General features: G+C 42.8%; 1 protein-coding gene across 3 annotated transcripts in view; it reads right to left on the reverse strand.

Moving 5' to 3' along the window:
- Window positions 1-4,144: 4,144 nt before the first annotated feature.
- DENND5B (DENN domain containing 5B) overlaps window positions 4,145-27,117 on the reverse strand; it is a 176,269-nt gene continuing 153,296 nt past the window's right edge. For all 3 annotated transcript variants that reach the window (XM_037878454.2, XM_037878445.2, XM_043540835.1), the window contains 7 exons: window positions 24,563-24,708; window positions 20,812-20,930; window positions 13,373-13,560; window positions 11,960-12,042; window positions 11,679-11,805; window positions 9,534-9,708; window positions 4,145-8,354 (listed from right to left, as the gene is read on the reverse strand). In XM_037878454.2, coding sequence (XP_037734382.1) covers window positions 8,171-8,354; window positions 9,534-9,708; window positions 11,679-11,805; window positions 11,960-12,042; window positions 13,373-13,560; window positions 20,812-20,930; window positions 24,563-24,708 — 1,022 coding nt within the window. In that variant the 3' untranslated portion in view covers window positions 4,145-8,170. The remainder of the gene's footprint in view (window positions 8,355-9,533; window positions 9,709-11,678; window positions 11,806-11,959; window positions 12,043-13,372; window positions 13,561-20,811; window positions 20,931-24,562; window positions 24,709-27,117) is intronic.

A 27,117-nucleotide genomic window follows, 5' to 3' on the forward strand; every position in this document is an offset into this window, starting at 1 on the left:
TAAAATTATTTCTCCATGTTTATTTCCCCCTGTCCCCTCCCCGTCCCCCACCCTCTGTTCCTCAGACATTCTTGTCAACTGCTGGAAATGGCCAACCTTGCTTATCAGTCCCCCCGCCCCCTCCTGCTGGTAATATCTCACCTTAAGTGATCACTCTTGTTACAGTGTGTATGGTAACACGCATTGTTTCACGTTCTCTATGTATATAAATCTCCCCACTGTATTTTCCATTGAATGCATCCGATGAAGTGAGCTTATGCGCAAATAAATTGGTTAGTCTCTAAGGTGCCACAAGTCCTCCTTTTCTTTTTGCGAATACAGACTAACACGGCTGCTACTCTGACACCTGTCATTGCAACATGTTCATTTAGGCGGAGTCCTGATAATGTTAACCCAGGAATATTGGTGTATAGACTGTTCCATTACACTGATTCATTGACATTAACTTGGAATTCTTGTTAGACTTCAGACTGAATGGATCACAGGAGGAAAGGCAAGGATGGGTCCAAATTGGGAAGTGGACAATGGGTCTTCTAGTTAAAGGCAAAAGAGTAGGAGTTTTGGGTTCTATTTCTACCCCTAGAACATGTGACTTATCCAAGTCTTACCAGGCCATTGTGGCACAGAGAAGTTATGTGAAGGGTGGATCTCACCATCATGACAACTCTGGAGTGCTTAGAGGCATCATTTAATAGTATGTGCAAGGAATGCTCAGACTTTGACAGAAAGCACTCAGCATGTGAAAATCATCATAGTAACATGTCCAGGATTCATGTCAAGAATAACTTACACATTACACTTGAGACTTCAGGGGCACCATGACAAATACAATGCTGTTGTGAGGGTTTTAAGCCAAAAGTTCCTGGATGTATTTCAGATCTTTATTAGGGATGGACCTGGAAAGGGAAAAAACTTGTGTCAGTGTGATAGCCACATCTGCTGGCAGAGGTGAGGGCCTAGCCTCCCCCTCCACCTTTTTGTTGAAGTGGAGGAGCTATTCTTTAATGGTGGGCCGTAGAATATAGTCGGACCTAATGGGTGCTAGATCTTCCTGAAGGCTTATCCTCTTCTGCCATTGATCAGCTTTATCAGTGGCTTAGTGGAACCACCACTGAATGACAGATTGGGGCACAAATATGTATTCTCTTCTCGTCATTCGCTCAGATCAAATGGGCTCATCACTGACTGAGGAAGCGATAAGGGAGAAAGCAAGAGTGCTGCTGCAGAAAAGCTCACACAGTGTCAGAGTGACTGAAGTGGAGACAACTTACGTTTTTACGCTGTGATGGTGACAGATGGAGAAAAAGTGCTTTCCCTCTCTCCTTGCAAAGTCTGACCCGGCACAATTATTTAAAGTGCTGGAAAACAACCAGTGTCTGGTGCATTAGCTATTCCCTGAGTGAGTTTCTTACAGAGAATTTTCCTTCTACTTTGCTGACAATATAGATGGGCTTTGGGCATGTCTGGATGGCAGCATGGGCTGTGATATGAGGAAAGAAGTTATCTGCACTACTTCATCTGGCTGAGCTGAGCCCTGCTTTACTTAAAAAATACACTGTGTTTGGGGAGTTGCATTACGCTATCTGTGATCTGGATACTTATATCACAGATGGCAAAGGCTTATTCTTGGTCCCGTTATTGGAGAGGATTGCGAAAGTCTCCCACAAGGAAGATAATGTTGCAGCTGACCGTGAAAGATTGCACCGATGCTCCTACTTCAAAACAAAAAGCTCTTGATACTAACAGTTTCGCCAACTACTGCTCATTCTCTCCTCCCTCATTTTTGAGGAAGGTCACCGAACACATGGCATCAGAACAGCTCCAGCTGCATGTTGCTCTTTTGGCAGTCCTTGATCCCTCACAATCTGGTTTTAGACGTACATATAGTAAGAAAACAGGATTACATATTGTCACTTCTATTGAAATTTGCCTCTTGAGATCTTGCAGGTGTGGAGGGTACAGCACAGGCCTGCTGTTGACGTAAACATTAAGATCTCACAGATCAATGTTTTGCTGGGGATTTTCACATAAATGGGCCCGACTGAGAGGTTCAACCTTTCATTGGGTCTGCAGTTTTACCAGCCTCAAGAGATCAAAAATCACAACTTTGATCCCCAAAAGCTATGAGACTGGCCTCACAAATCAGGAGTGAAAAGTGTCAAACCAGTTCCTCTGCCAGTGTGTGAGAGAATTTCAGATTGAAAAGTCCACCTTTAATGTACACTTCTCCCTGGCTGCTCAGATGGAAACTCCATGTACCCGCTCTTCATCCCTAAGATAGGAATTGGATGGCAGTTCCCCTACTACTGACCTGACTCCCCACATCCCCTATCTCCTGCTGGCCCTGGGGTACTCCCCTTTCCTGGTCCCAGCAGCACCACTTCCCCAGCCTCCTCTGGGGCTTCTCTGCCTGGATCCCAAGTAAAGGAGACGTTCCAAGCCATCAGAAGGGAAGTTTTGCTACTGGGTCCTGGGACCCAGATCAAGCAGCAACTGCTCCCTAACCTCCCCCTTCACTGCCCTAGGGCCATACATGAGGGCAGGGCAGGTCTGTGTGTCCCACAGCCCTCAATCTCCCACAGAGCTTTCTGAACCACCCTCATGCCTGCTCACCTCATACTCCCCATTCACTTTGCAGTGTCTCTACTGCTCCTCACAGTCCACACGCTATGCACTCCCCTGAATCATAGGGTGGCACCCATTTTGCCAGTGGGCAGGGCTTCAATCTAATTGAAAATAGGAGGTAGCAGTCAACTTTACTAAGGGCAGCTTCACTTCCACATGCAGACAGACTGCAGGGAGATGGCAGCTATCTTTCTGCCCCATTGGCAGGAATAGATGGTGGCCATTCTGACTAAGGGAAAATTCAGCCTTTTGTGATGTTTTCTTGAGACACGGAAAAAAATCCCAAATTTGCTAGTGTTGTGAAAAAAATTAAGAGTTAGTGATGCTGAGTTTATTTCTTCATTTCCAATGGCAAAATTTTATATATATTATAGACATTGTTAGGTGTATTTTAAGGGTACAATTTTCAGAACTGCCCAGAATTCACTAACTGCTCCCACTGAAGTCAAAAGGTAGTTTTGTCATTGATCTCAGCAGAAGCAGGGTTCGGCCAACATTGAAGGCTTTTGAAAATCCAAACCTTATCTTCTTCTACAGTACAATGAAGGAGAACCATTTTGTCACTACTATTTTGCACCTTTTTCCATAGTGCTTCTCATCTTCCCCTTTTCCATGTTCATCTCCCCTTTTCACACACTACTGCATTCTTTATACAAAATATATGATGGAGCTAGATTACATGTGGCACTTTGTCAGCTTCAGATTTTTAGACCTTTGGATCAAAGCATTTGGGCCGCCCAGTGCCAGAGGGAACGAAACATAACCTCTAGGACACTGCCAGTCAAAGTGCATCCCATTATCCAAAAAGATTAGAGGCTAGCTGTGAAGGGAAAACACAACCCATGTTAGTCAGTTCAGATGGCAATCTAAAAAAGGCCCTTGTTCTAAGATGACCTGAAGACGAGCTCTGTGTAGCCTGAAAGGTTGTCTCTTTCACCAACAAAAGCTGGTCCAATAAACAGTATTACATCACCCATCTTGTCTCTCTTGTTCTAAGAGTTAAATTTCACCATGATCAGGTTCTCTCCTCTGATCTGAAAAACATTTCAGCCTAAGCATTCAAAAGGAGGAGTACAGTCACACTTTGTTGCTTGGGGGGAGCTAAATACCAAGGAGAATACAAATACAGAATACCCAGGAGCTCCTCTCTACAATGTCACAGAAAGATATCATTAGAATTGTTATATTCAACCTCTCCTATCTACAGAACCTGTGTTCCAGTTTTCGATCAGCTCATTAAGTTTTCTCAGGCATCTTTTGGTTGCTATTCTGCAAGGAGAAAATGACACATTCTTATTTTCACAGTTTTATTTGTAAAGAACATAGCATGAAAAGCTGTATTTAAATGTACTTCAAAACCTGAAAAACTGATGTCAGTTTATGATATGTTAAAGTGCTTGATATAACAATACTTTTTACTAATTTCTTTCTGAAAATAATCCAGTTCTGATTCAGTTAGTAATAATGTAAAGGAAAGAAAACAAAAAAAACTGACTATGGAGACACAGGGTTTTTTTTAAAACTATACAGGGCACATTGTACATATCAAGTGTAACACTGAACATTTCCCTATGAGATGCACACTTTCATTTGACTGAAAGACAGAAATTTCTTAAATATGCCTTCACACAACTACTTTAAAGAGAGATCATTTTGAACAAAGATAAACTAATTACAAATGTCAGCTCAGAATAAACAGATTTTCACTGAACACAATGGAATCCAGTTCGTTTCAGAGAAGTATAACAACATGTTTTATAGAGACTCAGTGATGCATTTGATTTTCTGACTCTTTCAAGCTAGTATACTGAATGTTAGTGTAATAATACTATGCAGAACTCAGACACTAGAAACAGGCAAAATTTGGTTAAAGAGTTTGCTTTGTAAAAGTAGGCGCCAGAGGGCTGAGGTCTTTCCCAAGATTCCATTTCTCAACCAGTGAAGATGCTTTAATACTGAAGTATAAATGTTGTTAGCTTAAGAGAATCTTGATTGATTTCTGTAGAGCTCACAGAAAAAATACTCCGTTTCCAATTATCAAAGTAATCTACGAAAAAAACCAAAAACCACATGAAAGAATAAAATTTCATTGCAAAGAACCATACCACCAAAGATGTCAAGGAACTAGTGTATTAGGAATGAGAGGCACTCAGCTCTGCCCCATGCTTCAAAATACCTTAGGGCACCTACAGTGTTTTATTACATACAAGGGAATTTTAGACATAATATTCTTCCCATATCATTCACGTGGTATGAAAACTTGACCAAAATAAATGTGTCCCATAAGTTAACGTTTTCCATTTGACGTTCTATATTAAGTTAAATACCATGGGTTTTTACATCTAGTTTAGAATGGAAAAATCCATATTTAAAGTCTTAAATTAGTCAGGTGTTGATTTATTCTTTAGATTAAAAAGACTACCTTTAAGAAGTCCTTCTCCTCTCATACTTGCCCTCTATGGACAGTCCTTGCCGTCTATGCCTGCCCTTAAAGGATGTCTCCATTTTCATTTCTGCTCTAAGCTGCATATATTTTCCACTTAATTTCCTTGTGGCCCAGTGTCACGGCTATGTTCCTGCATCAGCTATAAGTATTTAGAAAAACAAAGCACAACTACCAGGATGCAGATTGCTCTGGAAAGGAAATGTAATCCACATGCAAAAAGCCAACAGATCAATGACAAAATGGATAATTTTTCATGATGTAATGAAGATCATTTAGAAGATTGGGAGGTCAGGTGGGAGGGAACATTAATACTAATTATAGGACATAAAATTATTGATTTGCAATGTATGGTTTTTGATACTCAGTTTATAATTCATTCAAAAAGTCAAGTGTTAGGGATGAATTTTCAATTGTTGGTCTTATCTCCTCTTGACTTTAGCTGGAGTGGCATGGCCACCCCAAAATACACCCCTCTCCCAAGATGTAAAGATTAATTTAGAGTCAATGCATAGATGTGAACTTTTGGTACACACCCATTGCATTGTTCATAGCCCCCCAGATTTGTTCTCCACAACTCCAATATTGATACTGCAGTCCTGCATAGAACATTTTGGATGGTATTGGTCTATTCAAGCAAGAGCAGATTCTTGGATTCTGAACAGCTTCAATTTGGTAAAAGCTGTACCTTGGTTAAATCAAGAAGCAACACAGAATCCCTCCCATGACAACCTTGGGTGTTGAGGAGAGCAATCTGAATAGCATGTCAATAGCGTGATGGTTTTGCACACAAAATGTTCAGATATTGAAAGAGCTCTGCTGAGCACAGAGCGGTACAGTTCGGATGAGATCCTTGTATCTTCCTGGGCTCCTCTGCTTTTGGTCAGCATTTTTCTATTTATACACTACAACCCTTTCTTCAAATAAGACGGATGCCATCTGACTGCTTATCATCTGTCCAGGAGATGTGGGGTGGGACTTCCTTCCTGACACCAAAATGAATGTTATTACGAGAACTGCCCAGTTGGAGGGCAGTAGCAGAGTGAGTATTTCTTACTAGCTTATAAAAGGAGATAGTATACTACTGTCACAACATGCATGAGCTTCAGCAGCCTGGGAAGTGAATCCTTCCGTTTCAGGCATCCTACAGAGCGCTTTACACTGCTGTCATGCCCAAAAGCTGGTGCCAACTCCTTTCTATCAAAACTTAATACTTTTGTATTATCTAAATTTCGTTTTGCCTCCATCTCCCTCAACCTGCCCTTATCCCTAATCTTTTCCAATACTTGGGAGGAGCACTATCCTCATTCTGCTTCACCATAGCTCACTGGAGATATTAAACCTTGTCTACGAGCTGGCAGTGACTAAAATGCCAATTTTCTAATACTGTTCTGAAGGTGGCAACGTGCAAGCAGGAAAGAGACACTATTTCTAAGCCCCTTCCCTGGATCTTGTTCTCTTCATTATATTTATCTATCTGGGGGACTCTCTCACTTTCTAGACGTAAGAAGCAACGTTCAACATTCAACCAAAATCTTTTGTAATGCACTGCAGTTCTGACCTACAATGTAATCTGTTATTTTAGCAAAGGGCCTCTCCAAAGCAAAGATTGCTATTTATACCAAGCTGTGTGATGTCCCCAGGCATCCACTGAAGAATAAGTTGTAATCAAATTGATTAAACCAGTGAAACAAACAAGAGGATTTCTAACCCATCTCTGAAGGCTAATAATGGCTGAGAGTTAACATACCCCCAGCTTTGCATAAATCAAATCTCGGTGGAAGGAAAACTGAATGATAGCATGCAGCAAATATATGGGATGTATCACCCAAATTATTTTAAATAATCTAGTTTTTATTTTAGCATGTGGAACTTCAGCAGCTCCCGGTTTCTCCGAGTTCTGTGCCTGTGACATTTTTGTTTCTTTAACACATTATTAGTTTGAAACAGTATGAAACAGAAGCCTTGACACCAATTCCCCTTGCCTCACTTCTTTTCTATAGCTGAATTATTAAAAACCAAAGTGATCCTGTGCCTCCCAGGAACACTTACTCCCCAGGATAAAGGAAGACTAGTAACTTGCCAGTGTTTCACAACTGGTTGAAACAATCCTATAGCACAGCGAAGTCGGTGTTTGTGGCTCTATAGCAACGTATGCGTCTCAAAAACAGAAACAGAGTTTGGTTCATCTTCTGAACCAAGTTCTTCAACAAACCTATAAAAGCAGACAACATCTTGAAGCATACGTCATCATCCACAGTACAAACGCAGACCGGGGGAAAAAAACCATCTGAACAAAACCCGGACAGAAGAGGGACAAAATGACAAATCAAGCTATTGACATTTCCCAAATATAGCCTGGTGCAGTACTGTTTTTTTAAAGAACAGATATCAGGTCCCGGTGGGTTTTCTTGGAGGCTCAACAATTCCTCATGTCCAGTGTTTAAACATTTCATTTGCACCTCATCTTGTCCTGATGAATAAAAATTACACAAAAGATCTTAAATAGGACGACTTACAGCTTATACGCATGGAGAGGCTTGGATCTTTAAAACATAAAATAAGGGAAACCATGTACAGTAGGGTAAACAGTACACATTCACAACATTTCCAAGAACGAGATAGCAGCAGTGGCTACATATTGAAACTTGCTGTGTTCTTTTGCAACACCTGAAAAAAGCCCTGCTGAGTTTGCACTGTATTTACACATTGAGTGGCTTCTTCCTTGCTATCAAGCAGCAACATCCCTCCCCCACAGCTGTCCCACGGTTTTAAGCTACTTATTTTCAGCACAAGAACATTGTCTAAGAAAAGTTTAAGAGGAATATAATTTCTTAAAGAAGATAGCATATTTACATACATCTAACACATGAAAATACTCTATTTTATTCTGTGTCAAATAAACGACAATACCGCATTCTAGCTTGTCTGCAGCTTTAGGACAGTCCTGAATCTGGTGTAAATTGGGTTTCCCACTCCCACCCGATAACCGGGTGCTCTGCTTTACAGTGATACACTACCGCAGCATTCAAGTTCTAAGAGGTCCCCAGTTTTTGTTTGCTTGCTTAGCAGAGACACGATGACGTTCTCATCAAAGCCATGCTACACATCCACTCCTTTAATGAGTGACCCTTCTAGGATAATGTTGAAATCTTGTAATGTCTGTAGGACTCGGAGGAGGGAATTCACTGTCATGCGGTCCCGCAGAAGGGCGTTCTCCTCATACATCCTTGTGATGGCAGGACACTCTGCTAGCAATGGAATCCATTGAGGAAGGAAGTGATCCCTACCAAGAGAAGAATGGAATGAATGCAATATGCTGTGTCCAGAGCAGGAGGTTGGACTAGACAATCATAATGGTCCCTTCTGACCTTAGTATCTATGAACCTTTGAACTTAATCTGAGCTCTCGCCTTTAACACACCCCAAAACACAGTGTCCATTTTTGCACAGGTGACGTGTCATTTGCACTCAAAAGCTCTCCATATAATAATTGGGATCCTGTTTATATTATATTATTTATATGCAGTGGCATCTACAGGCCCAATCAGGTGAGTACCACATTGTTCTAGGTGTTGCACAATCATGTAATAAGAGATGCCCCACCCCAGTTTTCAGTACAAATTAATTTGTTTTACTACTTCCCTAATTCTGTTCAGAGAAACAGAAGTACACTGTTGTATTTGGGTCAACAGGAAAAAAGAAAAAAAGAAAACTTCTAGAACCTACTTTAGTATTAATCCCTGACCACACTGTAGGTGGCATAATAATTTCAATTTTTTGAGGACTGACACAGGAGACTAAAGGCAGGGAAGAGATCAAGGAAGTCAGATTAATGCCATGGGGAAAGATTCTGTTTAATTCCTAGGCCACTAGCAAGGAAAGAAAAGTCCAGGAATTCTGTATTGGTGAAATACAGCTTTAAAAATAAAAATATCTAGATACATAAGACAAAGGAAGAGAAAAAAGGAAAAAAATATTGATAGAAGTACTCAAAAATCCTATTAGGAAAGGCAGATTTTTTCCCCCCCACAAGGTTTCACAAAGACAGAAATAGCCATGTGCCCGTTTTCATTTGGGTAAATAAAAGAGAGTTGGGGAAGGAAGAGGTGGACTGATTTCTCTTTTGAGGGCACCCTGAACTCCTGAGGCCTGTACTTTGTGTATATCATCACGTAAAGAGATAAGATCATGAACACAATTTACCTGCATTACCATGAATTTCATTAAAACAGAAAAAAGTGACTTGCAGAAATGTATATGCTAATCATCAGGAATAATACATATCTAACTTCAATTTTTCTTCCACTCTTAAGGACATTTATTTAAAAGCATGAACTGGGCAATTTATATGTCCAAAATATTTTAAGCTGGTAAATTAAGGTGTCCAATAAGAGTAACACACTGTTGTTCAACTGACCACTCCAACACTAGAGAACACCACAGTGAAGAACATTGCTCTGTACCTAGTCCCCAGGCAAACCAGGATTTGAAATTTGCCATCCTTCCCAATGTTCCTTGGTGCAGTACTGATAGCATTTACGTAGTGACAGAATGTTTTGCAGGATGATCTCTGAAGCAAGACGTCCTCTTCGTTGTCCCCAAACTGGTCAGTGGTTTCAAAGTAAGCAACAGCTTTCTCTGCGGAGAGAAAGTAAAACCATGCAATGGTTAATACAAAATACTCTGAAGCCACCTCAGCACAATTACGGAAAGGAAGCCATTAAAAAAACGTCAGCATGTGCCAAAAGCTACCTCATGGTGACTATATCTCCTACTAAATGTAGGGGGAAGCGTGGTAGTCTCAGAAACTGCTCTGTGGCGACAGCTGGCAAATGTGGTCACTGTATACTGTAACGTAAATTAGCATCATGACTTAGTTTAGTGATTAGCACCACAAAAATGCCTACAAATAGTTCAATTACTCCCATTTTATAAATGTCATTAGCTACTAGTTATGGATTTCCTGAGTGAGATCTTCCCTCAGGCTAAGAGGCCTAACTTATTTATTCCCTTAAAATATATTCCTGAGACCCAGAAGCTGAGCAGTGTGGACCAATAGATAATTACCAGTATAATATCAAATGATTAAGACTATTCTCCAACCAGTATCGCTTTTCATCAGACTGTAGTTGAAAGCCATTTCCCAACACCTCCTTTACTACGTTTGTATCTTGTGAAACTGCCAAAGATTTTTCCTCTTTCCTTATCAAAATATTTTAGTGAATTACTGTTTAGGAAAATGCAGTTCTAATAGGTGACATGCAAGCTACCCCTACAAATATGCCTGTATCAATAAGCCTCAATCTGAGAAAACACAATCCTCTATCATTTCATGTCTTGGCTGTCTCTTGAGAAGAGGCTGTCAAACATGTGGCAGTTCTTGTGAAGTGGACAAATTTGGATTTGAGGGAAGCCAAGTTTCATTTGAATCAGAACCTGAACCCATTTCTAAAAGTAGTTCCAAAGCTTGTTTCTAGTCACACGCTGCAGTTGTATATTTCCACCTTGTCACCTCCTTCCCAAAACCATTTCTTATACAGACTAACACGGCTGCTACTCTGAAACCTCTCATCTTTTGCTGTCTCAAAAAATGTAGCTCTGGAATTATCCTACGTAAATTCTTCCTTGTTTTTCCCAGCAAGCCCTCCCCACACCCGCCTTTTGCTATTGCTGCGTACAATCATGATCATTGCTGTGGCTCAGACTTGGGTTCATGGGTCATCTCTGACTACTATTTTTTTCTCCTCATACATCCAGACTATTATCAAGTCTTGCTACTGCTTCTTTTGCCGCATATGGAAAAAAACAAAAACAAAAAACCCCTTTCCTTCCTTTGCTTTGTGACGCTTTTGTCCTCCCCCTCCCTTGATTACTAAAAGTGACTCCAGTATTGCCTCCCCATTTGCCACATATCACTCCTCTCCACTGAGTAAGGAAAGCAGCCACTAAAATCTTCATCCTTTCCTGAGCAGACCAGATCACTCCCCTCCCTCAAACCCATCCACTGGCTCACCTCTGCCCACTAGATCAAACTTAACACTTCCCATCCTCACCCCTCCACATCCCATTGACTGGAATCTGCCAAAAGACACTGGACTCATTCACACTGTTTCCTTCTTCAACTCTTGTCACTGGGCTTTCATTTATGCTACCCCCTCTGATTGGGTAATCTCCCAAACTGTGCCAGTCATTCCCCTCAAACACCTCCTAACACCCGCTTCTTCTACAAAGCTGAAATACATTATTAATCCACATCAGTTAAAGACCTTCCCCACTCCACCCCAATGTTACATATGTGTTGGTGACAAAGAAAAAAAATGGTTAATATCCCAAGTTAACACCTCACCTGGGTTTTCCACTTCACTTCATCTCATCTGTGCCTGTCTTTTAGACAAAGCTGCTCAGGGTAGGGAGTGTATTTGTATTTTTTACAACACAGAGCACAACTGCACTTAAACACGCCCATAGGGTTAGCTCAGGATATTGAAAGTTGGTCCTGTAGGAACTGAATGGAGCCCAAGCTTATTAAAATCTGAGGTATGCACACTTGTAGCCATTTCCCTCTAACCCTTTCTCCCCTCTCACCCCAACAGAACACACCAGTTTACCTATGAAATCCCAGATGAATACGTTCTTGTGGAAAATCCGAGCTGATTTGAATCCATGGTGGAAGACCTGCTCCAGTGCTGCAACCAGGCCATTTTCACCACATAGTAGAATGGTAAGGCTGCCTCTCTATGGAACAAAAAGATATGGTTCTTAAGTACAAGCAGATTCAAGTCCAGGTGTAACACTGGTTACTGGTACACTGATTCCCGTTTCCCTGGTTATAAAAAGGTTTACATGTATTTCCTCTTCTAATTACAGTATATTTAATGATTGAGAGTACCTCTTTCTCTGGCTTGTGAAAATGTTTCACAATATTGTTCACCGCTTCCCCAATTCCCTCTTGGATCTGCCCTGCATTAGGTTCTGTAAATTAATGGAAAGCACAATCGCTGAATATGACAACATTAAGACAATGCACATTAATCAAATTCACACACTACCAGACTTGGTTCAAACTGCAGGAAACATTCTCTCTTTAATATGAGTCGAGCTCATGGAGTTATTTGCGTTGAGCAAATCTACGAACCTCAGTTGTAAATGACTGGGGAACATCATCAAAACTAACCAAATTAATTGCCAGACAAACTGCACAGGTCAAGGACTTGCCTTTATAAATAATTTATTTCAGCTAATGAAGCTCTGTCCATCACACATACATGTAGCACTCTTATTGCTAAGAGTTCTTCACAGGTTTTAGGCCAGAAGGGACCAATTACAATCATCTAGACTGACCTCCTGTATAACACAGGCCAAATAATTTCACCCAGTAACTCCTGCATCAAGTCCACAACTCCTTGCTGAACTACAGCATAGCTTTTTAAAAGGCATCCAATCTAGATTTAAAGTCTTCAAGGTGACTGAGAATCCACAGCATCCCTTGATATGTTGATCCGATGGTCAGTTACCCTAACTTTAAAATAAAATAAAATAAAAAATGGTGCCCTATATCTGGTCTGAATTTGTCTAGCTCCAGTTTTCAGCCCTTGGATTTGGCTAGATTAGAGCTCTCCGCTATCAGAAATCTTCTTCCCATGTAGGTACTTACAGGAGGTCATCGAGTAATTTATTCACATTTGTTCTGATAAGCTAAATAGATAGAGCTTCTTTCATCTCTCACTTTAACACACTCAATCATTCTCAGAGCTTTTTCCCCCCCAAACACTTGCCAATTTTTCAACATAATACAATTCAGTGTTTTTGTTTTTAAAAATACTGATGGCCTTCCACATGTCAAAAGTAATGCCTCATGTGACTTGAAAGGCAACTGAATCACTGAGCTTTGCAGTGCCCACCCTTTAGGAAATGTTCCGAACACGTGCACAGATATGGAACCACACTCATGGAAAGCATCACTGGTTTCATCTTGCTCTCTCTAGATTATGTTTTTCCTGGAGAGAAACAGACACTGGTAACAGAAATAAAATACTTAGTACTTTGCAATAAGCCTCAATATTTTGTGCTCCGAGTGAGAGGTTTTATCCACATTTGACAGGTGAGGAAATTCAGGTAGATTAAGTCATTTGCACAAAGTCACAGAGCAAAATAGAAGCAGTGTCAGGGTTAGAAAGCATTGTTCCTTCAGATTGGACCTAGCTTTTAGAGGTTACAGTCCTGTTAATAAAGATGCCTTTATTTCCCAGTAGTCACTACCACCATGTTATAGCTGTGAGGACTGGAAATGGCAGGGGCTTACTTGTATTTTTTCCTGTAAGGGAGGTGATACTCAGTCTGCGAGCTGTGGTTGGGGATTTCTGTTGAGGGGGGGTACGGCACTGCTTCCCAAGATCTTCATCCGACGCTGAAGTTATCAGTTCTCCAATAAGAATTCTCTCCAGACTGCCATCATCAACTCCCTTCCCCAGCCATCGTCCACATGGGAACCTGTGGTACCACCCAACAGAAAAGTTTCAACTAGTTGAACACTAACTTGAATTCAAAGTTAAGGGACATAAGTATTTCAGGCTCCTCTCTGGCCCAACTAAACATTGTTAGCTGGTGGGAAATAATCTCCAGAGTAAAAAACTGCCACTTAAAAAAACCAAACCCCTCTATTTCTAAGAAATGGAAAAAATGTCTGTCTCAGAAAAAGTGAGAGACCTCTCTGTTGATTGTGCAACAAGCCATCCCTTTTCTCAGAGCTGTGCTAACCATCCATGTTTCTTGACTGCAAAATGTAATTGAGACACAGCAATGTTAACTTTAGCACCATTAAAAACAAAGAAAAAAATCTACATTTGTCAGATCAAAAGGAAATAACTTTCAAGCTAGTATGAAAGCACTAGACAGTAGAAGACAGAAGTGTGTTATACATAAGTATTTGATAGGGCTCTTTTAGGTTTCTACATATACAAAATGAAAGCATGTAAAGCTGCAACTGCAGATTAAGAGACCCAACAAAGAAGACAGTTACTTACCTACATTGTAACTATTTTTCTTTGAGATGGGGCACAGACGTGTATTCCACTCATGTGTGCGTGCACCCAGCACACCAAAGCCAGAAAAATTTGCTCAGCATTATCCATCGGGGTACACTTACACCCTCTGACCCCAATATACCCTCCCATGGCTCGGCAAAGACAGCACCACCCGACCCTACTCAGTTCCTTTGCCCCAGACTCCAATGCTGGAGACTCTGAAGCAGAGTGGAAGGAAGGCACGTTGTGACATAAATGTCTGCACCCACGTCTTGAAGAACAGTTACAATACAAGTAAATAACTATATTTTCTTTGCTTGCGAGTCAACTGAATCCATGTCTATAACCACCATGGATTCAGTTGACTCACAAGCAATTCCAGTAGGTGGTAGAGCTCTGAGTTTACTTCAACAGCGACCACAGCACTGCCTTCCCAAAGTTTGCATCTGACAGAGATGCTGCGGTAATAGCAGAATGTTTGGTAAAAGTATGCACAGAAGACCATGTAACCCTCAAATGTGTAATGTCACCGAGAACCACAATTGATATCACTTAGGCTCTTGTCAAATGAGTCCATAATGTCTGTAGGGGCACAGTCTGAGCTACTCCATAAGCCGTGGTAATACAGGAAGTTATCCACCTAGAAACCGTCTGCAGAGACAAGCTGACCTTTCATCCAATACGCACAGGAGATAAAAAAAAGTCAAGGCGATGAACAGGGTTTAGACCTTTCCAGAAAGAACGCCAAGCACTGCCTCAAAATCTAACGCACGTAGACTCTGCTCATCTGCATTTGAGTGTGTCTTAAGAAAGAATATACATAAGTAAATAACCTGGTTAAGGTGAAACTGCGAGATCACAATGGACAAAAACTTCAGATGTGGTCTTAAGAACGTTGTCTTTGAAGAACTGAGAATATGGAGGTTCTGCCCTTAATGGCTTGTAACTCACTGACTCTACTATAGACACAAGAAAGGCTGTCTTTTGGGAGAGGAGACATAACAAATAAGTTGCTGTCAACTCAAATGGAGGAAGGGTGAGGGTGGCCAGCACAGCATTAAGGTCCCACAAAGACCATTTCCTTCACAGGTGGAAACAAATAGACAATACCTTCTAGAAATCTCGCTACTATGGAGTTTGGGTAAACTACTTTCCTTCAATCAGAGGAGGGAATGATGAGATTGCTGCCAAGTGAACCCTCAAAGACCCGAGGACTTCAAATGTAACAAATAATCCAAAACGTCCTGAATACGAGTGGACAGACTGAACTCCCTTAGATACTGACCAAACTAAAAAACTCCATATAGCCAAATAAGTAAACTGTTTTCTACTTTTAAGCAGGATTCTATGAGCTTTTTCCAAGCATTGCCCTTCCTCTTCATCTAGCCATGTACTATCCACACTGTGAGGTGTAGATTGCTTAGTACAGGATGAACAACATGGCCATGGTACTGAGTCAGCAGGCCGGGACGGAGAGGCAGAGATTTGGGAGGTCTATACAGACAGACTGAGAAGGTCGGAGAATGAATATTGTCTTGGCCAAGCTGGCAAAATAAGTATCAGTTTTGCATGGTCCAACTTCGGTTTGAGGGTAACCTGCGAGATGAGAGGGATAGGGGGAAAACGTCCATTCCCCAGTTCAAATGAAAGGCACTGGTTAGAGACCCTGGACTGAGTCCTATTTGGCAACAAAAATGATGGCTCTTGTTGTCCTTTATTGCTAAAGGGGCATCCCATTGGTTGACCTATTCTCTGAAAATGGACCTCACCATGCTACTTTTTAGAGACCACTCGTTGCTGGAGAAAGTCCTGTTGAGATGGTTGGCAAACTGGTTTTGAGAGCCTGGTAAACATGTCGCTCTGTGTATGATTTCTTCCTTGATGCAGAAGTGCCAAAACTTGATTGCTTCCTGACAAAGCTGGTAGGAGCAGGCTCCTCCTTGCTTGTCCACATAATACACTGCAGTGATATTGTTGGTGAGTATGTGAATGGCTGCTCCCTGATCCAATCCATTGTAAATCATTCAAAGCTTCAGTACGTTGATATTACACGACGCTTCCTGATCCAACCACAAACCCATAACATTTAACATCCCTAGATGTGCTCCCCACCTATTTTGGAGGCATCCGTGACTACAGTTCTGGTCGCTGGAGGACGGGCAAAAGGAATTCCCTGTCACACATTGTTCTACAGTGGTGGGCAGAACAGAGAGTCCAGTATCTCTGGAAGCACTTGGACAAACTGGTCCACTGATTGGCAACTCAGGTGACAGACCAACTTCAACCATGACTGGGGAGGAGGAAGACAAATCGCACATGCTGAACCACGCAGCCATATGTCCTAGTATCTTCAGGCATGGGTGAAGGATGAGATTGGAGATAGAGTCAAAGGTGTCAAGTTATCCAGAATTGCTCATGTGGGAAAAAGACTCTCTAATTTGTAGAGTTCAATAGGGCCCCAATGAACTTGATTTTTTGAGTTGGAGTCCATGCCAACTTTGCTTTGTTCAAAATCAACCCCAGTCGATTGAAGATATCCGGCGTGAACTGGACATGATTGAAGACTAGTTTTTCGGTTCTGCCCCTCACTAGCCAATCATCTAGGTACAGGAAGATATCAATTTCCTTCATTCTGAGACAGGCCATTATCACTGTCATGCATTTGGTAATGACATGTAGGGCTGATGACAGGTCAAAGGAGAGAACTGTGTACAGATAGCACTGACCAGTGACAGGGAATCTCAGGAACTTCCTGTGGCCTGGGAAAATTGCCACATGGAAATAGGTGTCCTGTAGATTGAAAGCAACAAACCACTGGTTTGATTCAATGAAGGAAGAATAGTGGACAGGGTAATCATGTGGAATCTCATACTTGATGTATTTATTGAGACCATGGAAACTGAGGATCAGTCTTACCTCTTCCTTGGACTTAGGGGATCAGGAAGTACCAGAAGTAGAATCCCTTCCCCCTTTCCCCAGTGAAGAGGAGGAACCTCCTCTATAGCTCCCAGAGCACAAAAAGTTTGGACCCGCTGAAGCAGCACCAGCTCACAAGAGGTTCCCTAGAAAGAAATGGAATGGGGGTTGGGGGAATGGACAGAAATTGTATGGCATAACCCAATCCCGCAGTGCTTAGGACCCACCCATCCACAGTAGTTATTTCCCAACTTGCACTGTAGAAGCAAGACAGCCTGTCCCCAAACCAGAGGGAATGGGTTTGAAATGTTCACAGCTGGCATGCTGCTCTTGATATGAAAGTCAGATAGGCTGCCTGTCCGAAGGTATAGAGCATGGGCTGGTTGGGTAAAACTAGACCCAGAAGATCATCTTCTCTGTGACTTAAGTCCTTTCTGGAGAAGTCTTGCTGCCCAGCAGCGTAGGACGACTGGCAAAATTATTGCTGAGAGCAATATTGCTGGCGTTGTTGACGACCCATAAAATGATGTCTCTTTGTGGTCTGTGTAAATCCCAAAGACTGTGAAGTAGCTTGAGAGTCCTTAAGATAAAGTAAAGTTGCCAGTTTTCTCAGAAAACAAAAACTAACCAAATGCTAAGTCCTTTTTGGTCTGCTGAACTTCAGGAGCTATGCTGGAATTCTGTAGCCATCAGGGCCTTATCACAGCTGCAACTATATGTCTGGACGAAGCATCCACCACATCCAGTGCTGACGGTAGAGACATCTTGGCCACCAAATGGGCCTCTGCAATAAATGCCTTAAACTCTTCCCTGGAGGATTCTGGTAACTTACTTGTAAGTTTGAACATAGCACCCCATTTTACAGTCATATTTAAACAACAGTGCTTACAGGTTGGCAATGTGCAATTGTAACAAGGAGGTTGAATACACTTTTATCCTCACAATCTAACGTTTAAACTCTGTGATTAGGAGTAGATTTATACCTCCTCTGTCGTACTCTGATTTGTCGCAGTCACAGCCAGGGAATTAGGAGGTGGATGGGAAATATTCAAACCCTTCCATGGCAACATAATATCTAGTCAGTAAGCTTAGCCGTGGGTGTTATAGACACTGGGGTATTCCAGAAATTTGGCAGGATCCAATACTGCTTCATTTATATGGAGAGCCACTTCCCTAGCAGCTGAGGATTGAAGAACATCCACTAACTAATGGGTGTTCTCTTGAACACACAGCCTGAACATCCAATGGAGATGCCATTTGTCTCAGGAGGACTTGATCCTGAGATGAGGATTCAGACATGGTAGCACTGTCTGGTGAAGAGGAAGACAAGGGAAATGGAACCACCGGAATCTCTTGTGTAGGGGTTCTCAAACTGCGGGTTGGGACCCCTCAGGATGTCGTCAGGTTATTACATGGGGGGTTGCGAGCTGTCAGCCTCCACCCCAAACCCTGCTTTGCCTCCAGCATTTATAATAGTGTTAAATATATTAACAGTGTTTTTAAAATATTGGGGGTGGGGGGGTCGCACTCAGAGGCTTGCTATGTGAAAGGGGTCACCAGTACAAAAGTTTGAGACCACTGCTCTTGTGGAAATGCATTTGACTGTACCAAGGGTTCAATTCCACCAGGTCAGAGACAGCCCCTCAGCCCATGGCTACAGCACAGTTGGCCCATGTGGAGAAACCACCAGAGGAACAAGCGATCTAGCTCTGGACTGGGAGGACTATTGGGACCTTACCAAATGAGGAACCTCCCAGGGATTCCAAGGAGGCCACTGTGGATGTGGCATTGGTGGCCAGTAGGAGGTAGGCCAGGAAGCAGATTGTGGGAGCAGTACCGATGGTGACCCCCAGGAGGTCTCAACGATCTTGGAGAGCGGTATCAAGAAGGCAAAGGAGAGTAAGATGATTCAGCACTTGATCTTGAAGACCCTTCCAAGTAGTCTGGCAGTAATGCAGGAGCCACTCCAGGTGGGGCCAATAAATGGCCCACATCGTCCGCAGTCCAACACAACAGCCTCATTGGCACCAATAGTGGTACAGTCAAAAGCACTCTGAGTACCGGTAAAGGCATCGCACTTGGTACTAAACCGGACAGCTGGTACTGAAGGTGAAGTGGGTACTAGACCTGCAGATATACACTGTGCTGGAACAGTCATCAGTACTGAAGATAGCATATGTGCCAGCAGTCCCATAGCTACTGAACAGGAAGCAGACTATAATTGAGGACCCTGGATATGAAGAGGTGCAGGAGATAAGTCAGCCACCAATCCGGGAAATGCAGAGGACAGCGAAGATGAAGCCACTACAGTCAAGTGTTCTTAAGTGGTGAGTCACGAACAGACAGGCACAGCAAGTCTGCTGCTGCCTGATACATCAGTGGTGTGTAGATTGTCTGTGTGGACACCACCACGATCAGTGCTGGTCTCAGCAGATGCCCCCAGAGTCGATGGTACACTCTAGTTGATCAGCCATTGGTACTGGAGAGTGGGTTGAAGGCCCAGCTTTAGCCACATCCCAAAAGACACAGGGTGTCAGTCTGCACTCCTCCTAGACAGGGAGGATAACTCTCTCTGAACACTGGAGCTGCCCCTGTCCATTTTCCTTAGAGTACTGGAGGAAGGAGAATGATCCCTTTTTTTGCTGGGTGAATAATCCAAGTCTGGACATGGAGCCCCTGTCCATTCTAGCTCAGGCACTCTCTGGAGGGCCTGATGATCTGAGGCAATCCCCAGAGCTGAAGTGAGGCTCATGGCTTTCTCCGCAAATTTACTGCCTTCCAACACAAGTCCCTTGCCACCTGTGTTCTCTTCTTAAACAATTTACTGGTAGAACAGCCTTAAGTAGGGTGCCCTTCACCAAGACACAATGAACATCGGGTGTGGGGGGGTCAGCAGTAGGGATAGCAACACTACATGATGAACAATGTTTAGAACCCAGACAAGGCATCACCCTGGGCTTAAACTCTGCTAAATATACTAAGCTAAATTAAATCTTAAGGTACTACTCAACTTAACTATTTACAGAAAAAAACCACAAACACTGTGACAAAGAACATGGGGTGAGACACCACACTGAATGCTCAAGATCAAGCTGTGGACGGGGAAAAGGACCTGAGTGGTTTCGGGCGGTGCCAACCCATACAGCCATGGAAGGGACTACAATGGCCAGAAGGCATGGGCGACACCCCGATGGGCACTCTTAAGCAAGTTCTCTGGTTTCGGTACACGAGGCATGTGCACACTGGAGTGGTATGCACATTTGCAGTCATCTGAAGAACTCATTCTTGAAAGCTATACTTCTGTATTCTTGTTCAAATATTCAGACGTTTCATGGCTTTTTTTTTTGGTCATCTACCATTTTTTTAAACCAATTGTTCATACTTCCATTACAAAGATTTACCTAAAATAAAACTGCCATTCAAGATTTCGGGAATAAAAATGGAATTTTTTTTTTATATACAGCTGTGCTGGACAGACATAAGCCCATTAATTTGGCTATTAGAGGCAATGGTGATAAGCATTTTAAAAATATGCAGTCTGTCCTGTCCCAGCAGACTAATAAAATCTCATACTTTCAAGCCTCCCCATGTATATCTAATCAGATTCTTCAGCTTCAGTTGTAGTTTTTGAAACCTAAAGAATTTCAATCTGAAATTCTCCATCTCTATAGCCTAAATGGAGTCGCCTGTCTACATCATAGTTCAGCACACCCAAAAAGGACACCAGAGATCTCTAGGGTTTTATGGCTCAGGCAGGGATTTCAGATTTAGGGAGTTAGAACATTTGAAACTTGTTGCTTACTTGTATGTGTGTCCTGTGATTTCATTTCTTACCATGACACAATCTACCAGCCACTTGGCTAATAATCCTGAGTTGTCATGACCAATCTGAACAGTTGTTAGCTTTCCTAAATTCTGGCACTGCAAATGAAAGAAACAGATTTTATTCAATTTTATAGCGAGATGGCCCACAATAGTTTAATTTCATTTGCTTTATGAAGCATGGATTCTTAATCAAGCAAATACAGCTAAAAAACAGCATAATTGCTGTTTCTGTTCCTATTTTACTTAGTTAGGCCCTCAAAAATTTATAGCTCGTTAACAGAAGTATATTCTTTGCAGTGAGAGCTTATGATGCATAATTATGAGTCATGTTAACCACTCTGTTTTCTAGCTAAATAGGGAAGAAAGCTGCTTTTATTTATGAAATTTGTTTTCAGTATGTTCAGCTTCTCAAAAATATCTTGTAATTTTGAATAAGGAATCATTCTGTGGCAGGAAACTGGTATTTAATAATAATTGATAATGACTAATGTGCTCTGTCCTTCATAAGAAAGTACCCACCCTGAGAAGCTTATGACCACAAAAGACAGACAAGTAGAAAACGACAATGCAAAGTCCAGAGCAATGTTATTTAATATTTACATTACAGTAATGACCAGTGGCCCCAGTGAAGACCAGGCACCATGTTGTTAGATGCTAAACAACATATAAAGGGCAGGTCCCTCTCCAAAAGATGTTACAATCTAAGGTCCCAATCCTGCAAACATTTATACATGAGTAGCTTTACACCCACAAGTAATCCCATTGAACTCAATGGGACTACTCACATGAATAAGTGTTCTTTGGAACAGTGCCTTAGATGTCAACAAAGACTGCCCCCGTTAAATACATTATTCACCCTAATGTTTTATAGCTGATGCGGACGAGCATGTGTGAGCATTGCAGAAGAGGTGGGGTCTTTAGAAGGGATTGTAGTGATGAGGGATAAAAGGTCTGGCATACTGTGAAATCACTCCATTTATGGAGGGATGATCAGTGTCTCTTTCATTCCAGAGCATCTTTGCCATCACAGGGCAATGTACTACATCACCATTCATTCCTGTCCAGGGCCTGTTCCTCCATTAAGTCTAGTCTGGTCATGTCCCCATGTAGGTTCTCTCAGGCCTTATCAACACTACAGGTGAAATTCGATCTAAGCTATGCAGTTTGAATTACATGAATAGCGTAACTCAGATCGACGTAGCTTAGATCTACTTACCACAGGGTTCACACTATGCGACTTCCGCTATTGTTCTTGATCCAGTGGAGGACAGGAGTCAACAGGAGAGCAATCTGCTGTCAATTTAGTGGGTCTACTGAAGCCCCGCTAAATTGACCACTGATGCATCGATCACCGCTCATCAATCCCCGGTAATTGTAGACAAGCCCTCAGTATTTAATCAGTGGTTGGCCTCTAGGTCAGACTGACCTTGATTGTGGTTGCATTATTTTCTTTGGCATCCTATCATTTGTTTGTCTTTTGCAGTGTCCCCACCATCATAAATCTTGTTGCTGGAACCAATCCAGTACCCTCACTTCACATTCTACTCTCTTTTAAAAAGGATTGGTCTTAAAATCATTCCACTTCACACCTGCAATCTTCCATTTCTATTGCCTCCAGCCTTCTGACGTTTAATTCAGGGGTCGGCAACCTGCGGCACGTGTGCCAAAGGTGGCATGTGAGCTGATTTTTGGCCTAAATGAACGGAACCCTGGGCTGGCAGCGGGCTGAGCGGGGACAGCGGCCAGGACCCCGCCTGGCAGGGGCTGGAACCCCAGGCTGGCAGCAGGCTGAGCGGCTCAGCCCGCCGTCGGCCCCGGGTCCCGGCCGTCGGCCCCGCTCAGCCCGCTGCCGGCCCAGGATTCCGTCCGCTGGCCCCTGTAAATGTAAAATGTATTACTGGCACGCCAAACCTTAAATTAATGAAGACTTGGCACTCCATTTCTCAAAGGTTGCTGACCTCTGCTTTAATTCAATGCAGCTGAATCCAGAACATGGAGTAATAATGTTAGTAGGCTGGTATGATAAATTTTCACTTTGGTACCAAATGCAATGTTTTTATCAGTCCATAATTGTCGATTGATGAAATCAAGGTATTAATTATGTCTGATGCTATGAAGTTATGAAATTGCTGGATCTCGGACTGTTTCTATGGGTATGTCTGCACTGTACCTGGAGATGTAATTTCCAGCTTGGGGAGATGTACCCACACTGGCTTTGAGCGAGTCCGTATACTACAAACGGCAGTGTAGCAGCAGTGGCATGGGCTAGCCGCTTGAGTACACATCTAGGGTATCAGAAGGGATTGTACTTGGACGGTTAGCCCAAGCTGCCACTTGTGCCAGAGCTACCGGAACTGCAACTCCTCCAGCTGCAATGTAGAAGTACCCTAAGGTGGCTGTGGAATCCACTGCTTGCTGACTTGGGTTGCAGCACCTTCTTACCAGACCAGGGACAATGAAGAGTCATTAACTCTCATTAATGACTGTGCTCTGAATTTAATGGGCATACTAAGGAAGTTGGCTGGAGCTGGGAGAAGCTGCTTTCTCCAACTTGTCTTCAAGAAAGGGGAACAGGAGAGAGTGTGGAAAATCCCCAAACAGAACAAAGGGACAGAGGTGACAAAGCAAGGATTTAAAAAGGATTCTCAGAAGGCAAAAGGGGGAAGGCTTTTGGAGGGACAGGAAGCTTTGGCAGGAGTGTGGAAGAGATGGGCAGACTTTCTTAGCAGGGGGGTTGGTTTAACTGTACCCTAACCATGGTCAGGGAAAGCCAGCTGGGCTGGAAAGACTCATGAACTCCAGGGGAAGGATTCTAGATACCCCAGATGACTCTGCCCAAGTCCAACAAAAGAACTCTCCAGAGTGGTGAGGAACCAGAGGCAGAGAAATGTATATAGGGGTGTATTATTTTGTATAGATGTGTGTTTCATTTAATAACACAAGAAGAGCAATGATGTTTTAGAATCCTGTGCATACTGTCTCTCTCTCTGGTAGCTTTCACTGTTGTGTACCCCCTGAAGAGGTAAACTAGCAGACATCCACCTTTGGTGAGATTCTGGGGAACATACAAGAGCTGCTGCTAGGCCTGGGGAGATGGCACTAGTTTCAGGATCTAGGCATCTGGACTGCAGAGTCCCCACTGCCAAGAGGATTGTCAGACAAGATGTCAAGTGAGTTGCATGCCTAGAAGCCCCCTACCATGCACATTGCCTAAGCTTTACCCTGCTCCAGCAGGCTAAGGACATGTGGGATTCACCATTTTGATTCCCCACAGCAGCCTTTTGAGTGTCCAGCACAGGGAACTCAAATAGATTTCGGGCAGCAGGGAGGCAACTCGAAGATGGAAGAGGGGGTAGGAGTGGCATAGCGAGGCTGTTGTCATTGGCAGCGCAAAGGGAAAGCAGGGAACAGTAAGAAATTTGATGAGGGATGTAGGTTGAGGTGAGTTCAGATGAGGACAAGAAGTGTAAATTAGACACGGTGGGTAAGTGAAAGCCAGTGAAAAAGTTCTGACAGGAGAGTGACATGTTCTGTCCACCAGTGAGGACAGTAACTTTACAAGCACTAGTTTTCTGCTTTTTATTTAAAATCTACAGTAACCTTGGACACTCAGACGCTATTTAAAAAAAAGAGTTGTGCTCTGAACAAAAAGAAAAACTAGCAAAATAAATGTTTCTTGGTTGTAGTGCTCAATACTGAGTACTGAAAAAAGAAGAGCACGCACTCACCTCAAATGTCATTTCTAGAAGATTTTTAGGTATCTGCATTACTCCTGTATCTCCTAGTTCTCCTGAAACACAAATCCATGGGTTCGATGTAGTGATTGCATTGCTTAGTTTTTTGATAGGGATTATCACAGTCCTATATGGAATCACTAAAAGGAGAAGAAACAAAACAAAACCCAGAATCAAAACAACTGCATTTTTTAAAATGTGGTTTACACAATATAGTACAATTAGGACTTCGCTCTTGTGCTGTATCTCAGTAGCATTACAAGTAAAAATCCTTCTCAATACCGAAGGTAAATGAGACAATTCTATAGAAATATCCAGCATGCAGTATTTGCACCAACTATGAAAACAGATACTCTGATCATAAAAGGAAGAGGTCATGAAACCATTCCAAGTCTAGACAGCTCACTTATAGATAGAAAAAGAATAATTATTTTAAAATAAAGCTGATCTGCACAGCAGCTTTTGGGTGGTTTCAACCCAGGAACCAATTATTACTTGTCTGTAAGAGCAGCCTCAAGTACCAGTTCCTTAAATCTCTGCCATTGCAAACAAAATGCTCTCATAGATCTGCACACTGAAGAGACCAGGAGCATTCTGCCCTTCAAATTTAAACAATGTCCTTTAGTTTTTTCTGCTGTTCTCTTGCAACATTTGGAGTTAATATACTCAAATGAAAACCTGCCAACATTTTCCAGTGGGTATATGCGCCAAACATGATGCTTAAACCAGTAAGTCAGAAACTATGAAAATAGACCCCAGTATAAAACTGAGATCGTCTCCCACATTTAAAGTCAGAGAATGAGATGGCAAGGCATTCCCTTACTTGTGCATAAACAATGTACTTGAGATTAATCTGAATAGCCACCAGGTGTTGCTGTTGTACCACAATGAAAACAAGGAGCATTCACCTTGCAGTAAAACGAGTTCAAAGCAATAAAGAACTTCAGAAAATGCCTGCTTCATCCCATCTCCATTTTAAAAGTGGAACATTATAATTTGAATACATCATTATACCCCTATGTATCAGAATACTGGCAATGCTGCTAATACAGGGTTGTCAGACTGAAGACACAGATTTGGAGGTTTCATCCTCTGGCTGAGTGGAAATATTATGAAGCAGATTCTCAGTGGACACTCTTCTCTCAGCACCACTTAAAATCTATGGGAATCTCAGTAGGCCTTGATGCTTAATGCATAGTTGAGTGAGAAAAACAGGGCTGGCCGCCCATCCCAACTTGCAGTGGACAGTGTGGAATCACACTTGTTTGTGCTGCAAGAGTTGCTTTCCTAAGGTTTTGCAAACCTGCCATTTCCTTTGATTAAGGAAATCATCCCTTTTTACTGGTGCGTGCATCATCTCAATATTGTACACACAATGCCACAAATTCACTCTTGCGTCCCAGAAGAGTAAGTTGCCAACACTGATGGCCCAGAAAACAAGATACAGTAAAACCTCCATGGACACTGCGCTCTTTTGTAATTACTCATTTCCCTAATGAAAGCTTAAGAGGAGGAAAAGTTAAAACATGAGCCCAAACTTTGATGACTAGGTAAAGATTCACTTTACTTCACCTCCTAAACAAATAAAGATGTGAAAATAAAGAGACCGACGTCAACACAGCAACCTAATAGTATAACTCCCCACTGTTAGGGAGGGGAAAACAAGTTCATGTCTAGGTTTTGGCCCACTGTCACTCCTCGAGTATATAAGAGAGGAGGAGGAAAAAGAGGGAAACAAGCCTTTCAGTCACGTGGGGAGGGATAAGGAAAGAGAATGGGAAGGCTACTGGTCCCACTGGCAGCCAAAGGGACAATTCCATTGGGCCCCCAAAGCAGACATGCTCTACAAAATGGCTTCCACCACATGGAGTGACCTTGCACATAAAATTCTGTAGGTGGCCTGCAGAGGTGCTGCACAACTGCACATGCAGTCCGTGTCAATGAAAATGTTGAAACAGCTTGGTGGGTTAAAAGTCCATGTGGCTGACAGGTGTGAACTCACCCTTCAGTTAACATAACTATAAACGTAAGCCCACAGGCGCCAATTCCGTGGGTGCTCCAGGGCACCCATGGAAAAAAACAAACAAACAGGACTCGGCACCCACCAGCCACAGCTGATCAGCAGCTGCTGCCGATCAGCTGTTTGGTGACTGGGGGAGGCACTTGGGGGAAGACGGAGAGCAGCGAGTGGCAGGCGGGCAAGGCCTCAGAGCACAGGTTGGAGTGAGGACAGGGCCCTGGGGGAGGGGGCCGAGCGGAAGTGGCGAGGTGAGGGCCGGGACTCAGGGAAGGGGCGGAGATGGGGTGGGGTTTCGGGGAGGGGGCAGAGTGGGGACTGAGCACCCCCAGGGAAAAATAAAACTCAGCGCCTATGCTTAAGCCCCACCTAAGACAAAAGGTGTGTGTGAACCCACCCAGGAGTTTTGGGGCTGAGTATTGCTTTGTGATAGGTGTGTTCGAGTGAGTGTGTGTACACAGAAACCAAGGTGACAGACAAAAAACAGAGGGAGAAGCAGACGAAAACTGGCAAGAAAAGCCAAGCAGGAGCC

The sequence above is a fragment of the Chelonia mydas genome, chromosome 1 (genome assembly GCF_015237465.2).
Source record: "Chelonia mydas isolate rCheMyd1 chromosome 1, rCheMyd1.pri.v2, whole genome shotgun sequence".
Lineage (NCBI taxonomy): Eukaryota > Metazoa > Chordata > Testudines > Cheloniidae > Chelonia > Chelonia mydas.